This window comes from Hipposideros armiger, unplaced genomic scaffold, assembly GCF_001890085.2.
Source record: "Hipposideros armiger isolate ML-2016 unplaced genomic scaffold, ASM189008v1 scaffold_270, whole genome shotgun sequence".
In the NCBI taxonomy this organism is placed as follows: Eukaryota; Metazoa; Chordata; class Mammalia; order Chiroptera; family Hipposideridae; genus Hipposideros; species Hipposideros armiger.
The window spans coordinates 1,089,659-1,105,781 of record NW_017731620.1 but is presented as its reverse complement, the minus strand read 5'-3'; the positions used below and the strand labels follow the sequence as shown (position 1 = coordinate 1,105,781).

Sequence of the window (16,123 nt, the reverse complement as noted above, 5' to 3'; positions counted from 1 at the left end):
AAAAGGACAGCAACTTGTCTGTTCCCCTCCCCCAATTCAATCTTAAAAAAAAAAAAAAGAATTACAGCAAGATAATTCAGCCCATACTAGAGAGATAATTTTAGAGACTATTTAGTTCCATCAAATCTGTTTAACTTCAGATTCTTGACTTCATCTTTTTTACTGATTGACAAAGCAGTTTTCTTTCAAAAGTATGAAGCATACAAGCCAACATTCATCTTACTTTTCTAATATTACCTGTGGATTAATGTTGCCAAGGTATAAATTAGTAGTGCTTGGATCTCCTACGTCATGTGATCCAGGTGCATAATCATCAAGAACTAGGGCAAAGAAAAGAAAATTATAACCTGAAAAATATGAAGTCTGGACAATTTCTATTAATTAAAAAAGCAAAAAACTGTATTACCACCAGATGATCTGTTTCTTCTTGAAGGTGCATCCACTTTAAAAGGGGGAAAAGAAAATAATCCTTAGTTTTTAGAATAGTTAATCACAAATATAAACATTAAAATAAACATCACTTACTGGAACGACGCTGACCATCAGAATCTGACTGAGGAGGCTCAAATCGACTTAACCTGCCTTTTGTTTTATGTCTCTCATCACGCTCTTCTTGAATTCTGTTGAAAATATTCACAATCACTAATAATGAGCCAACATTTGTTCACATTTAATAAAAATAGAGCTTATCCAGGTATCACCTTCAAATAACTTGAAATATTTATAATTAAATGCCAGTACTGACAATGAAGATTAGAGATTCCCTCAGCTATAACAGAGTTATGAGAAAACTTCTGATACAGTATATAAGCAAAGAAATATAAAACTCACTTCTAAGGTGAGGAAGAAATTCAACATTAAAACCAAGAATTTCTTCTTTGTGGCTAAGTTTGACCATTCCTCACCCCTACCTCAGTAACTATACTGTTTCCACTGCAAACAGGACTCTGGACATTAATCAACTGAATTGCACCCACATAATGCAAACAACCTAGATGCTAGTTGAAATGCTAATTCATTTTCAAACATACCCTACAATATATTACTATATCGAAAACCACCTCATGGTAAGCCAGTTATGAGTAATTACTGGTACACCATATTCTTCATACCTGCATCTGTAAGTACCAGCTCAATACCCCTATGCTAGCCATTCTCAGCACTAGAAAACTTACTGTTTCAATTCTTCTTTGAAGAGTTCCAAATTGCTTTTTTTCTTTTCTTTCTCCCCTTTCTTCAGTGGCTATGAAGGATATGACAAGTTATACTTCAAACAAAAGGTTACACAAAACTAATGCTTCAATAATCATTTTAAATAATTTTTATTTTAGTGCCAACTCTGTTCTAATTATTTAAATTAAAAAGAATGAATGCTTCTGTTATCACTGAATTTCCCTTCCTGTTCTCTCAAACTAAGAATTTAACAATTATTAAAACAAACAACATGACAACCAGCAGTTGTCAAGTAAAGGTGCCACTAACTTTATCCCCCCAAAACCTGAGATACTTAGGCCTGAATATTGTGGGAGGGGAACAGGGGGCAAAATTAATGAACATAAAGTAATTGAACTAACATGTAAAGTAACTGCCAAGGGCCGGCCAAGTGGCGCGCTGGTTAAGAGCTGGCCTGGGACGCCAGAGGGCCCTGGTTCGGATCCCACATATGAGGGCCAGTGGCACTGCCCTCTACAGCAAAGATGCTGAACAACAGCTCGACCTGGAGCTGGGCTGCCATGAGTCACTGGAGATGGCAGGTGGGTTGCCATGGGCTACCGTGTGTAGCCAGCAGCCAGCGTGAGCGGCCAGCAGCCGCTGTGAGCAGCCGTCCAGAAGCCAGCGACTGATCTGCCTCGCTGGGGAAGAGCGCAATGATGGTGCCAACTTGGGCCAGTGAAGCAACGTCCTCCACAACTAGACTGAAGAACAAAAGGACAGCAACTTGTCTGTTCCCCTTCCCCCAATTCCCAGCGCTTTTCCCATACCCCAATTCCCCAATAAAAATCTTTAAAAAAAAAAATAAACTGCCAAGAACAGCTACCAAATATGTACTCTTCAAAACAATAACCTTAGGAGGACATGAATTACTGAAACAATAACATCTGTAAAATTCCTTTTAAAATTCCTTCCAAAACCACTTTTGGAATAACCTCTTTTAAAAGTACCAAAATATGGGCCGGCTGAGCGGCACGTTGCTTAAGAGTTGGCTTGGGACGCCAGTTCTGAGCAGCAGGACCCCAGTTCAGATCCCACATACAGGGCCAGTGACACTGCGCCCTCTACAGCTAAGATGGTGAACAACAGCTCGACCTGGAGCTAGGCTGCAGTGGGGTTGCAGTGGGCTGCCGTAAGCTACCGTGAGTGGCCGGCAGCCGGCGTGAGCTGCCAGGAGCTGCTGTGAGTGGCCGTCCAGTGGCCGGTGGCTGATCTGCCTCACCAGGGAAGAGCACAATGATCATACCAACATGGGCCAGTGAAGCGACGTCCTCCACAACTAGACTGAACAAAAAAAGGACAGCAACTTGTCTGTTCCCATTCCCCAATGCTGTTCCCCTCCCCCAATTCCCCAATAAAATCTTTTTTTTAATTTTTTTTATTAAAAGGTACCAAAATAATTCAATAGGGAAAGAATATCATCTTTTTAACAAATGGTTCTAGGACAACTGAATATCCACATGCAAAAAAGAATGAGGTTGGACCTCTACTTCACACCATATACAAAAATTAACTCAAATGGTTCTCAGACCTAAATGTAAGAGCCAAAACTATAAAACTCTTAGAGAAAAACATAGGAGTGAATCTTCATGACCTTGAATGAGCTTAGTCTCTTAGACATAACACAAAAAGCACAAGTGACAAAAGAAAAAAATTGATAAACTGAATTTCATCAAAATTAAACTTTTGTGCTTCAAAGGACACTATCAAAAAAGTGCAAAGATAACCTACAGAATGGGAGAAAACATCTGCAAATCATATAGCTGATAAAAAACTTAACTCCAGAAGGTGTAAAATATTCTTACAACTCAACAATAAAAAAGACAAATAAGCAAATTAAAAAATGAGCCAAGAACCTGACAAGAAATTTCCACAGAAGACAACAAATGAATAATAAACACATAAAAAAATGCCCCATGTCATCAGAGATGTACAAATCAAAGTCACAATTAGGTACAACTTCACACCCACTAAGATGACTAAAATAAATTTAAAAAACAGACAACTTTAATAGGTGTTGATGAAGATATGGAAAAATTGGAACCTTCACACATTGCTGGTGAGACTGTAATGTGTAACATGGTAGAACTACTTTGGAAACAGTTTGGCAGTTTCTCAAAAAAGTTAAATAGTTACCATATAACCCACCAATTCCATTCCTAGGTATACATAAAAGAATTGAAAACGTAGTTCTACTCAAAATCCGTCATACGCCAGTGTTTTATAGCAGCATTCTTCTATTACAACAGCCCAAAAGTGTAAACAACCCAAGTGTTCATCAAGTAATAAATGGATAAACAATATACGGTCTACCCATAACATGGAATATTATTCACCATTAAAAGGAATGAAGTACTGATGTACACCACAACTCAGATGAACCTAGAAACATTATGCTAAGTAAACAAGCCAGACCCTATGGCCACATGTTGTATGGTTCCATCTGCATGAAATATCTGGAATTGGCAAATCCAAAGAGACAGAAAGTCTATGGGTGGTTGCCAGGGATTGGCGATGACTAAAAATAGGTATATGATTTCCTTCTGAAATAATAAAAATGTTCTAAAATTAGCAATTAGTGACAGTTACACAACTGTAAATACACTAAAAAAAAAAAAAGAATTCACTCAATTCTAACTTTATAAGGATGAATTTTATGGTATATGAATTACATCTCAATAAAGCTGGGGTTTTTTAACTGCTTTCAGAGCTATTTTAAAAATCAGTCTCACTATTCAATGTGATTTCTTCACCAAATCTAATTATAAATGATATAACCCACATCTACCACCTTCCCGCATTAAAAACCTCACCCTCAAAAAAATAAAAAGTTCTCTAACATTAAGAATATTTAAGAAAGTGATGCTAGTTCTGACAGTAATTCTAAATAAATTCTAAAAATGTCCTAAGTAAGAGACACACTGTTGGAGTATGTAGCCTTCCAAAGTTAACTGACACTACACATGCTGATATAATTTAAGTACCACAGTTCAGAATTCTTTCAAAAAACAATCCCACTGGGCCGGCCGAGTGGCGCGATGGTTAAGAACTGGCTTGGGACACCAGAGGGCCCCGGTTCGGATCCCACATATGAGGGCCAGTGACACTGCCCTCTACAGCTAAGATGCTGAACAACAGCTCAACCTGGAGCTGGGCAGCCGTGAGTCGCTGGCGACGGCGGAGGCTGCAGCCCCTGTGGCAGTGGGTTGCCATGGGCTACCGTGTGTAGCCAGCAGCCAGCGTGAGCGGTCAGCAGCCGCAGTGAGCGGCCGTCCAGAAGCCGGCGACTGAGCTGCCTCGCCCGGGAAGAGCGCAATGATGGTGCCAACTTGCGCCAGTGAAGCAATGTCCTCCACAACTAGACTGAAGAACAAAAACGACAGCAACTTGTCTGTTCCCCTTCCCCCAATTCCCCAGCACTGTTCCCATCCCCCCAATTCCCCAATAAAAATCTAAAAAAAAAAAAACACAATCCCACTATTTTACATTTACACCTCAAATATAGTCAAATTTTTACTTGCAATATGCTTTGAGTATAGTAATAGCAAACGTCCACGGCTCAAAGAGCATAAAACTACTACCTACGTGTCCTACTCTTCTAGGCAGGTTAAGCATCAAACCTCAACACCTACTCCCAGAGTAAATAAAAACAAGAAGCCAAAGTCCTGCTTACAGTGGAAGTACTGAAAGCACCAATGGCATGTCATCTCCTGACATAAACGGTCACATACTATAGTCTGACTTACAGGTTTTTTGGTTTCTATCACAAGAAGAGACGGCGGTCTTTCATTGGATGACTGACTTGGAGGAGCTTTTTGATCTGCAAATCTTGAAGACGGCTTATAGATTTTGCCTCTTTTTTCATCTGTTTCATGTTCTTCTGAAAATTAAAATACTAAGTTTCAATGCTAACTTCACATTATTTGGATTTTATTTACTTGCTCTTTTATTTAAAAATAAACAAAAATAAAATGCTTTTACTACTAAGATATATCACTACTGACGAAATATGAAGTTAAATTCAAATATTGGTGCCCTACTCCCAAAAATACCAATTTAATGACTTTATGGTAAAACTATGAAATATATTAAAATTTTTGCAAAGTTCTCTGCTGTCTTAAAACTTGGAAGGCAGTAAATATTTTTAAAACATATCTGGCTCCAATTTCTCATTAATCCACCTTTGGCCATTTATTTTGCTAATTAACGTCACCACTAGAGGCTGCTGACAGAAAGGAAAAGCAACCAAATGTCTTTAATAAGTATCCGCAGTCATTCAACCAAAACTTTTTGGATTTACTCAGGACTATAATGTTCACACTTACCTTTAGCTGCATTAACGACACCTCCACGCACAAATGTTTTTACTTTATTACCATCACTTCCTTCAAAAGCAGCAAGAAATTCCTCATAAATCTCAGCAGCGGCCTTTTCATCCTCCTAAATACACATGAATATATTAATAGCACTTAATATAAAATTATTATTGTATATAGGGTGAAAGTCATCAAGAAATAATGTAAATAAAACCTTTTCCTTCACTGGGGAAAGCATGTTATGCAGTCTTAACAGGTACTGTCTAATCCTTAGTAGATATTAAGACATTAACACTGAAACTAAGAGAGACTTTGCTCTTCTACTGGCAATCTGTGGAACCAGAAAAGGACTAAATAATTTTGTTTAGAGATAATTCAAGGATCAAATTATATGACAACTGACTATATAAAATATACTATTCTATTAATGTTTATGATGTTTCCAAGGCACGATGATTTAATTCAGTGAATACAAAGATTTCCTTTACAAACCACAGAAGACATGCATATTAAAAACTGGTATATCCAGAGAGTTGATATTAAAAAAAAAAAAAGCTCAAAACCTTGACAATGTCCATTATAACTATTCCAAATGTCCCCAAAAGTATGACTATAAAGGCCAACGAAGCAGAATAGAAAATACAGAAATAAATCAAATAGCATTTGGAAATTTAGTATTCAATAAAAGAGGCGTCTCAAATCAGTGAAGAATAGATGGACCTGAATGGTGTTGGGGTAACTTGATAGCTGTTTGAAAAGATAAAAATGAACCAGTCATTCACATTATATACAAGTAGAACTTGCAAATTAATCAGATTTTCTTTTTAAATGAAACCCTATAAGTATTAGAAAAAAATCTGGAAATTCCTTCATAAGCTGGGAGTGTGAAAAACTTGACTAAAAACCCAGAAACCATAAGGACGGACTGATAAATCTGATTACGTAATAATAGTTTCTGCATGGAAAAAACACCAGAAGCAAAATAAAAAGGCAATCAACAAACTGGGACAAAACATTGCACCTTGTACTACAAAGTATTAATCTACTTAATATACAGTTTCTAAAAATAGAGATAACCTATTATTAACTTACAGAAAGATTGGTTTAGTTATGAGTAGACAGTTCACAGAAACAAACACAAGAAAAGCTGTTCAACCTCTTGTAAGAGAAATGTCAATTTAAAACTACACTGAAATACTATTTTGAACCTAGCAGACTGGCCGAACTCCACTGATAACATCCTGTCAGCAAGGCTCTGGGGAAACCATCCTTCATTGCTGATATGAATGCAAAATAGTCCTGCCCTTAGAGATCAATCTGACAATAACTAGCAGAGCTACATTTATGTATTTACCAGTCAGCCCAGTAACCCAACTTAGAGAAATATATCCCAAAGGTACACTAGCAAAAATATCATATGCATAACACTATCCACAAAATGGCAAAAGAATGCCCTCAACAGGAATTCAGTTGAATAAACTATTGCTTATCTACACAGCAATTGAAAAAGAACAAGGAGTATTTCAATATACTTGCAGTAATCTGAGATACAACATTATGGAAAAAGCAAGATGGAGAAAAGTGTACTGTATACAGCGTGCTACTGTTCATCGTAGAAAAAAGAGTGAGTACAATATATATGTCCACACACTTGCTTATAAAAAAACAGAACAAATGATAAAATAACCCAAACTGTTACACATTAGAGAGAAAACAGTAAAGGGATAGGGATAGAAGCTGGACTGCTCTGAAGATATGTTGTGTTAAGAGATTTGACTTGGGGTTGGCAGCTGAGGATACCCTGGAAGTCAAAAACCTCTGAAAAATATCACTCTACTGGCCATACACTTACTGCCCCCTGAAATACATTTATTTCCAAGGATAATTCAAAATACATTTTAAACATTACCTTTTTCTTCAATTCTTCTTGCTCCTTCTTACTTAAAGTTCGCTTAGCTGTACTCATTTTTCCAATACTGAATGCTTTAAGTTTGTTTTCTAAAAGAGGCTGTGAAAAGAAATAAAAAGGTATACCTTTACATACACATTCTTAATGCTATCTATCACTTCAGTGATACGTCTCAACTGATAACCAAATCTTCAGAATTAGATGACTTTTAAAAAATAATTCATTGTACAGAAAAGCTGATGGTACTCTACGTGTCAGGTGCCTGCCTACCTTAAGCTTAATTCTGAAGTAAATAGTCATTAAAAAATATCGTTTGCTAGCTGAAGGTCAGCAACATACAAAAGCCATTTTAAAAAAAGGTAAAAGCAAAACAGAGAGACATGCCAAGGCTTAGAACTCGTTCCACCTGCTTGTTGGCAGCAATAAAAGCACTTGAGAGGGAAAGCACAGATGTTTCTGGGCAAAACAAGCAAAACAAGCAATACAGAAAACAGACATTCAAATAGGGAGAAGGAAGCATACATTTCCATGGCTCAATAGCAGAAATCTAAATACCATTTTTAACCCCCATTCCAAGTACTACAAATAGTATCGCTTCCTTGGACCGGCCGAGTGGTGCACTGGTTAAGAGTTGGCTTGGGACGCCAGCGCTGAGCAGCAGAGTCCCGGTTCAGATCCCACATGAGGGCCAGTGACACTGCCCTCTACAGCTAAGATGGTGAACAACAGCTCGACTTGGAGCTGGGCTACCGCGAGTCACCGGCGACAGAGTAGGCTGCAGTGAGTTTGGCCAGCAGCTGCCGTGCACTTTTGTGAGCTGCCGTGAGCAGCCGTCCAATGGCCAGTGAGCGACTGCCTCAGCCGGGAACAGCACAATGATAGTACCAACATGGGCCAGTGAAGCGATGTCCTCCACAACTGGACTGAACAACAAAAGGACAGCAACTTGTCTGTTCCCCTTCCCCGATGCCCCAATAAAATCTTAAAAAAAAGAAAAAAATAGTATCACTTCCTTTTATAATTCTTAAATCACCACATGCTTCATCAACAATACTGATGTTTCTGAACATAACAATTTCATTTTGTTCACTTCAGAATACATCACATGCAGTATTTTAGGTTTCCACACAAATAAACATTCACCGATGAATTTTGAATATGAGAAAATGGTATTTTAATGAAGTCTTCATTTATGTAACTTAAAAGCAAGTTCCTTCTGAAATGTGGCTTGAATAAACTGCAGACCTTTAGTTGTTCAATCAGTTATTTATTTGCATATTAGATTTTGATTCATAAACTTGAGATAAATGTTTACTAAATACAACCTAAATATTAATCTGTAATTGAAATCTGAAGGTTTCTCTAGCACCAACCAAAATGAGAAGCTAAAGAATTGCACAATTAAACTTTACCAATTCCCAGTTACTAAAAGGGCTTGTCCTTGAGATATGCAGAATGAAAGAGTAATACCGCTGCAAACGATCTTTAAGTTACATTAAAATCCCTTTGAAAAAAGTAAAGCAGTTTATAATCCAAACGTCAATACTGGGTTTCAGGAACAGATTCAAAGTAAATATTTTCCCCCCCAAAATAGAAAGAAAAATGTTTTGTCATCATTCAGCATCATTGAGTTCAACTTCAAATATTTAAACAAACTGTAAAATGACATATAAATTCAATGAAAAATAATTTTACAAAACAAAATGTTTGAGCTCAAATTTTATTTAAAACCTAAGAGCTAAGTCCAACAGGAAATAGTTAAGGAAATTAAAGAATGTTTACTAAAAGAAATACAATCATCCGTTAAAAAGTTTATTTACAGAACTTTTGCTAAAATTTAAAGTTAGAACTGAAAACAGAATATTTAAAAATGTGTTCCTATAAAATGAATCTCAGCAAAGTAAAAATATATTTATGCTGAGAAATATTAAACAAGAAAATAAGAGGGTGACCAGTTAGCTCAGGTGGTTAGAGCGTGGTGCTGGTAACATCGAGGTTGCCAGTTTGATCCTCACATGGGCCACTGTGAGCTGCACCCACTAAAAAGTCAATTATGCCACTGCAGCATGAAAGCAATGTGTAACTGACAACCATGGCTGTTCCCCAATAAAAAATTAAAAGAAAAAACAAAACAAAACAAAAACAAGAAAAACAAAGAAAGTGTTATCAGTGTTAGCACTGGCTGGTGATAACTATCTTAATTATATTTTCCAAATTTAATCACATGAAAACATGATTTAAAATACAAAAAAGACTAGAAGAACATGAAAGCACTTTGCAGATACACCCAGTAAAACAGCCCCTTCTCTGAGTTCTCCTACGTATCGCCCTGGAAATGCACTAACCAGAGTGAACAGCACCCACTCTGTTTGCCTTCCAGGGCAATACTATAAGCTCTCTGAAAGCAAGAGCTATATTAATCATCTGTGTATTTCCAGTGACTGGCATTTGGCACTTGGTTCAGTAAATGTTTGTGTGTGTGTGTGTGGGGGGGGGGTAATAAATATGACCATTAGCCATTTAACATCCAAAACGTTCCTTGTTTTTTTTTTAATTTAAAAATTTGAATAAAGACATAGCTCATATATGAGCTAAAAAAAACCATTTCCTTAGATGAACTTGAGTTTATCATTAATCTGAATACAATGAAGAATGTTATTTTCAAATAGTACAAGAGTAAACAACAAATACAAAACCAAAATATCCAACCACCAAAGGACAGATTAAAACCATTAACAATACTTTCTTATCTTTATCAATACTTACTCTTGAAATACTCTGATGAGGAGAGTCACAAAGGCTTTCTCGGGCACTTTCATTCCTATAATTATGTTTCCTTGGGCTTTTAGGTCGTGTCCGACTTGGCATATCACTATCTGAGAGTCCAGATGCATCCATCTTCAGAAAAATTAAAACATGTTTTTAAAAAAATCACATATGTAATATTGAAAACTAGAAAATAACCCAAATGTGCAAATACTGACAAATTTAATTATGCACTATCAAAACTCTCATCTCTTAATATGACCACCAATTTCATTAGAAAAGTTCTTAAGTACAGGGAAAGTTTTCAGTAATTCTAACTTGCACTTGAAAGCTCGAATTTTACATAGGTAACAAACAGTTGTTTTCCTTGAAGTAACAGGTTCATTTCCTTCATTTTCAAGAAATTATCTGCCAAACACCCAAGTCTGATTAACCATAGTTTATCTGTCACTTGCTTGTTCAAACAAAAATGGTATTCCATGAAGCAAAGAAGCCAGTTTCATTTCTCGATTTAAACAATCCCACAAGTACTTTTCCTCAAGACAATCATCACATTTTGGTAAGCAGAAATGCCTTATATGTACTTCCCAGTTCATCACGCTCAACATTAAAAAGACCCGAACAAAACAACAAAATCAAATATTGACAAGTTTTACTGCTTCATCAGGAACATTCTTCAGTGAAACCAGCATATTTTTCCTGTGGGCAGGGGGAAAACTACAATGACTAGTACACTGTGGCAACACGCCCGGGATTTGTGCTAAGGTGCCAACAGTTCACCCAACGATTGCTTTTTCACCATCAGTGACAATGTCAACACAGCAAAAAAGGCAAATGTCTCAGTGTTATTACAAAACAGTCTGGAACTTACAGACCCCCTGAAAGAAAGTGACCCACAGGGGTCTGAAGACCACTTTGAGAACTGCTATAAATAGCATATGTAAAGGAATGTTTACTGCGGTACATCCAAAATGTCAAAAAGTTTTCAACAGATAATATATGCCCATCAACAGAGAAATAGCTCACTAAATAACTTTACCTCCCACAGGTAACATTATGAAAGGCTATATTAGAGTTCTGCCTGTTGACGCACAGGAATTTCCAATAGGTGTACTGTGCAATGAGAAAAAAATGTGTATAATGAATACCACAGTCAATGTGTAAGTACACATTTATGTACGTATGGGATTTCATAAGCACGATAAACAAAATAAGGAAATATACACACTAGGTTTCTAACATGGTTGAGGGGCCCAATTCATGCAAATAGAACACAAAAAAAGGAGAGCACCTAATAAAAAAGGTGGAAAAAAAGGCACATACAATCTAATTGTATTTATTTATCAAGTAAAATCTTAAATGCAGAAATATAAACATAGAGAAATTCAATTTTAAAGAAAAAGACAAAGACTGCCTTTTATACTCACATGTGCATCTGAAGATCCAGATGAATGAACATCTGATGATCTGGTCTGCAAGTGTTAAAAATAAAAGTCAGTATTTAAACAATCAGAAAGTGTCTTGCTCTGCTAACAAAACAAGTGTTTCTCATACAGACTTGATCTTTCCAAACTTGTAGCAATTTCTTCTCAGCTAACAAAACCAAACAAGGGCAATCTCTGACTCATAAAAATGTTGTGATCCCAAATAAATGTGCAAGTCAATTCTTTAAAATTCAGAACCCGCATTTCCCAAAATGTGATACAAAGAAATGATAGTAGGGTATATCTGAGGCACAGTTACCTTTTATACTGCAGAGTAGAATCCTAACCTCTATTTATACAACAGAATTTTTGTGCAAAAGTTCTTCCCAAGTCATAAGATACACTGTTTACTGCATTCAACACTGCCTGTCATAGCAGCAAGTTCTCACTACATAGCAAAGAAACCTCCCCTCCTTTCTCCAATCCAAGCACTCAGTCATAGAAGTAGATTCTAATGCCAAGAAAATCCACATATAACTCTTGACGTCTACCAAAACGTACAAATTCTACTGCCGAAATAGTTCAAGAAAAACAAAATCCTATTATCAAGTCCCCGTTTGCAGTTTGTTTTAAGGGGACTGCTTCGGCCTTGGCATGCCACTATTGCTGACTATTGCACAAGGAAGAGTTCAGTCTTCAAACAATGGCACTTTCCAACAATGTCAACTCTTAAAACGTCATCTTATTTTTTAATTGATCTACATTTCAAATTACATATAGCATACAATAATTTGCTGGTTGTTCACAACGCATCTAAGGACAAAGATGCCAAGCTGCAAGGCTATTTAAATCATAGGATTCACATGGATCCACACTGTATTGCTTTATTCATCTTTACTCATCTAAACATAAGGCTGAGAATAGCTGGTCAGGTTCTACTGAATCAATTTATTCCTCTGAACTCCACTGCACTGGGCCCTAGGCAAAATCAGCCCAGAACAACCAAGCACTGAGATACCACCCCCCTCCATTCTTCCTACCCATCATTTTTTGGTCCCCAACTTTCATTGTGTCCCTCCTCCTTCACATTCTTCTCTCAGCTAACCTTTCTTAAAAGGCAAGATAGTATGGAAGAAGAAATGTTTTGATATTTAAATTAACTCTTTGAAACACACTTTGAAATGTGCCTCTTTGCAAACACTTAGAAATTAGAAAATCCAAGAGAATAACTCCTTAGAAAAAAGTTCAGTAAAAGACTGGCCTAAAAAATAATAAATCAACTGCCTGATAGGTAACAAAAATATCCTAATCATAATAGTAATAAAAAAATATAAAACACGTAGAAACCAACTAAAGAAATGTACACAACCTGTGTGAAGAAAACACATACTTTACAGAAAGATTCAGTTTCGAGTCATCTTTTGAAAAGACTCATCATACTTCTGGACGGGAAAAGTCATTATTAAGACATTGTCAACTATAACCAAATTTATTTACACATCTAATACAATTTCATTCAATAGCTCCAAATTCCAAACGGAAATCTTTGCAAAGGGGCCAAGAGGATTGCCAAGAATAATTCTAAAGTTCACCAGAAGCAGTATGCAGGAGTAGCTAAGAATGTGCTACCCTTTCTTAACTCATCTATGCCACCACATCCAAACCATCACTTCTAGCATTTAAAAATAACAGCATGGCTTAGGAAGATCCATCAGCTGATTTCAATTAACCTAAGATGGCACTGGTCAGAGTTACTGCAAATCAGGCATTTTGCAAAGATACACAGTTATAGCTAGCTACACAGCATTCAAAATGGGAGTTTTTTAGGCTTAAGGACAGTTAGTGATTCAAACAATAGTTCATAAGATTTTAAAAGAACAACCAACTTCTAAAGCTAGCGATCCGGCAACAGTAACTTCACAAGCTGAGCCTCCCCCCTCTTCCTAACCTGGAAATGAACTGTATTATTTGTCTTGGGCTTGGGTTTTCATTTTCTTTAAAATTTAAAAACCACAAATTAATGATGTTTAAAGATCTTCTGAAGTCTGCAGCACAATTCCTCATCCAAATGAAAAGACCCAAAAGCAAGAAAAGAAAGGGCAGAATCAGGGAGGTTTGAGATAATAAAGAAGCACACAGAGAAATGTCTATCAGGGAGAGAACAGGCAGTACAGATGTGGAGAAGGAAGGACAGTAAGAAAATCCAAAAGGAAAAAGGACCATTCGGATGGCTGCTGAGGAGATAAAAGTGTAGCCAATGACACTTATGCCATATGACCCTCTATCCTGGTGGCTGAGAAGAAAAACATTTTTTTCCCTGGCTGCTCCTACTTGACTTCACGTGAAAGGCCTCCACACCTGAGTTTTCAAACGAGCAAGCTACCAGTGCCCTTCCTCCAAAGCTGCCATTCTGCCTAGTCAGCTCTCCTTTCCCACTTCTGTCTCCCATGTCTTTCTCCTCTCATCCTCTAAAGCATCGACTTATATCTCCACACATTTAACCATCTCTCACACAGAAAGCAAACCTACACCTTTTTGCACTACAATGACTCCAGAATCCTTGACCTGCAAACCTGGTCCCTCTCTGAGGTTCCAATCTGTTCCCAAACTACCTCCTGGACACCTTCACCCGAATGTCTGCAAGCTACTCAAATGCGAAATGTCTAAAATTCTTCACAAAGCAGCCTGTCCTCTTGACCACATTTCCGACACTGGGTCCTAACTCTCAATCTCTCACTTTCTGAAAGTAGTAAAATGTTAAGAGCACAGATTCTGGAATCAAGCGTTAGCATTTGGCAGGTCTGTAACCTTGGGCCTAGTTCCTTTATTTGTAAAGCTGAACAGCAAGTGCCTCAGGAACGTGGTGAAGGACAATACAGAGGACACACTCAGAACAGTGTACATAGTAATTACTCAGTAAGTGTGAGCCAGCAGCGGCATTACAACAGGCTCATCCTCGGACTCTGTCCTTAGGCCTGTAATCAACTGAGTCAAACTGTTATCTTACCTTTAACACAGCTCTTCTACCGGGACCCCTTTTCCTTTCCAAAGACATCACTGTGGTTCAGATCTTCCCTTTATTTAACCATTTACTGGGCACCCATTGGCTGGTACTATGTTTTACATTAAGAGATATAAAGGAAACTAAGACATAGCTCCTGTCATTAGGAGCTAATAAAAGAGACAGGTAAAAATGTGACTGCGCCACAAGAGCACAGAGGAGAAGGTATTAAGAAAAGCTTCCCAGAAAGGATCTGAGGTGAGATTTTTGAAGCAACACTCAGTATCAATCAGAAGCACTGCAATAATCTTCAAACTGGTCCTCCTCACTTCCAAACCCTTCCTAAACTATGTTCCCAGAATAGCTTTCCTGAAGGACTTCCCTGCCTCAAATTTTCCAAGGCTCTCTAATTTTATTTATTCTGTAGCATTCAAACCCCTCCACAGGTTAGCTAAAACTTACCTTTCCATCTCAGCTTCTTTTATGTATATGCAAGTACCCTATGCACTGGCTAAACTAGACTACTTATCAATTCATCTCCCAGCAATTTCCTCTTCTTCACCTCACCTGTCTCTTTTTTATACTCCCTATCTGTATCCTTCAAAGCTCTGCTCATAGTTTAAAAGGACTCAATCAAATTCCTCTATGCTCTTGAAGCTTCCCCCTTCCTCACCCTCCACTCAACCAGCTGCCAGTTCTTTCCCTAAACGTTCAGATACTTCAGATAGCTCTGCCTTGTACTCTTATTATGTGTTCTCTGTTTTGCCACTAGACAGCATGCACCCCAAAAAGGGTGCGGTCTTATTTAACGATTTCTTCCTCAAAATCAAGCACAAGATCTGGCAAGCAACAGATCCTCAATATACTTGTTGACTTAACCTGTTGGAATAAGTTCCTACACGATAAAATTACACTCCACACTCAAAATACCATGCTGTCCACTCACTAACATGTTGCAGCTAGCCAGCTTAATACTACTCTCCAAGACAAACCAAGGTCCACCTCTGAAAAAAATCTTTATATGATCACTGAGACAGACACTATATATAATAAAGTTAAATAACAAACCTGAAAGGATCTTTAAAATCACACCCAAAACACTACCAATACATGAAAAGTTGTAACTACATTTTGAACGTCCTGTAGTTTATCTAAACTGAGGAAGGACCTAACGAAAAAACTTTCAACTCCTCAAAGACATCAAACAGTACCAAAAATCACTGATCAAGAAAACAGAAGTTCATAATTCCATTCTCCACACAAAAACACAACCTTCCACACATAAAACTAACCACTTTATATTTTCAGATAAGGTTACAACCATATCAGAATGAAGATTCAGTTTAAACTAAAACTGGAAAACTATGAAGAGCTTAATTTTCAAGGTTTGTGTTTTCTTTGGAGTTTTTCATCATACTTAAATCTTACATATCTTCAGGTACCACAAAAAATATGTACATAGGCAGCGAGATGTATATATATATATATATATATA

At 37.2% G+C, this 16,123-nt stretch overlaps 1 protein-coding gene across 5 annotated transcripts in view; it reads right to left on the bottom strand.

Moving 5' to 3' along the window:
• The window catches only part of U2SURP (U2 snRNP associated SURP domain containing), a 47,172-nt gene that overhangs the window by 27,495 nt on the left and 3,554 nt on the right, over nucleotides 1-16,123 (bottom strand). For 3 of the 5 annotated variants that reach the window (XM_019656930.1, XM_019656929.1, XM_019656925.1), the window contains exons 2-10: nucleotides 11,631-11,675; nucleotides 10,204-10,335; nucleotides 7,438-7,536; nucleotides 5,538-5,652; nucleotides 4,959-5,092; nucleotides 1,176-1,243; nucleotides 526-620; nucleotides 407-442; nucleotides 238-320 (exon numbers count right to left, since the gene is read on the bottom strand). Coding sequence is in view for 4 of the 5 variants with exons in the window: in XM_019656929.1 (XP_019512474.1) it covers nucleotides 238-320; nucleotides 407-442; nucleotides 526-620; nucleotides 1,176-1,243; nucleotides 4,959-5,092; nucleotides 5,538-5,652; nucleotides 7,438-7,536; nucleotides 10,204-10,335; nucleotides 11,631-11,675 (807 nt within the window). In the remaining variant the exon portion in view is untranslated. The remainder of the gene's footprint in view (nucleotides 1-237; nucleotides 321-406; nucleotides 443-525; nucleotides 621-1,175; nucleotides 1,244-4,958; nucleotides 5,093-5,537; nucleotides 5,653-7,437; nucleotides 7,537-10,203; nucleotides 10,336-11,630; nucleotides 11,676-16,123) is intronic. The other 2 variants (XM_019656928.1, XM_019656927.1) reach the window with 2 other exon arrangements.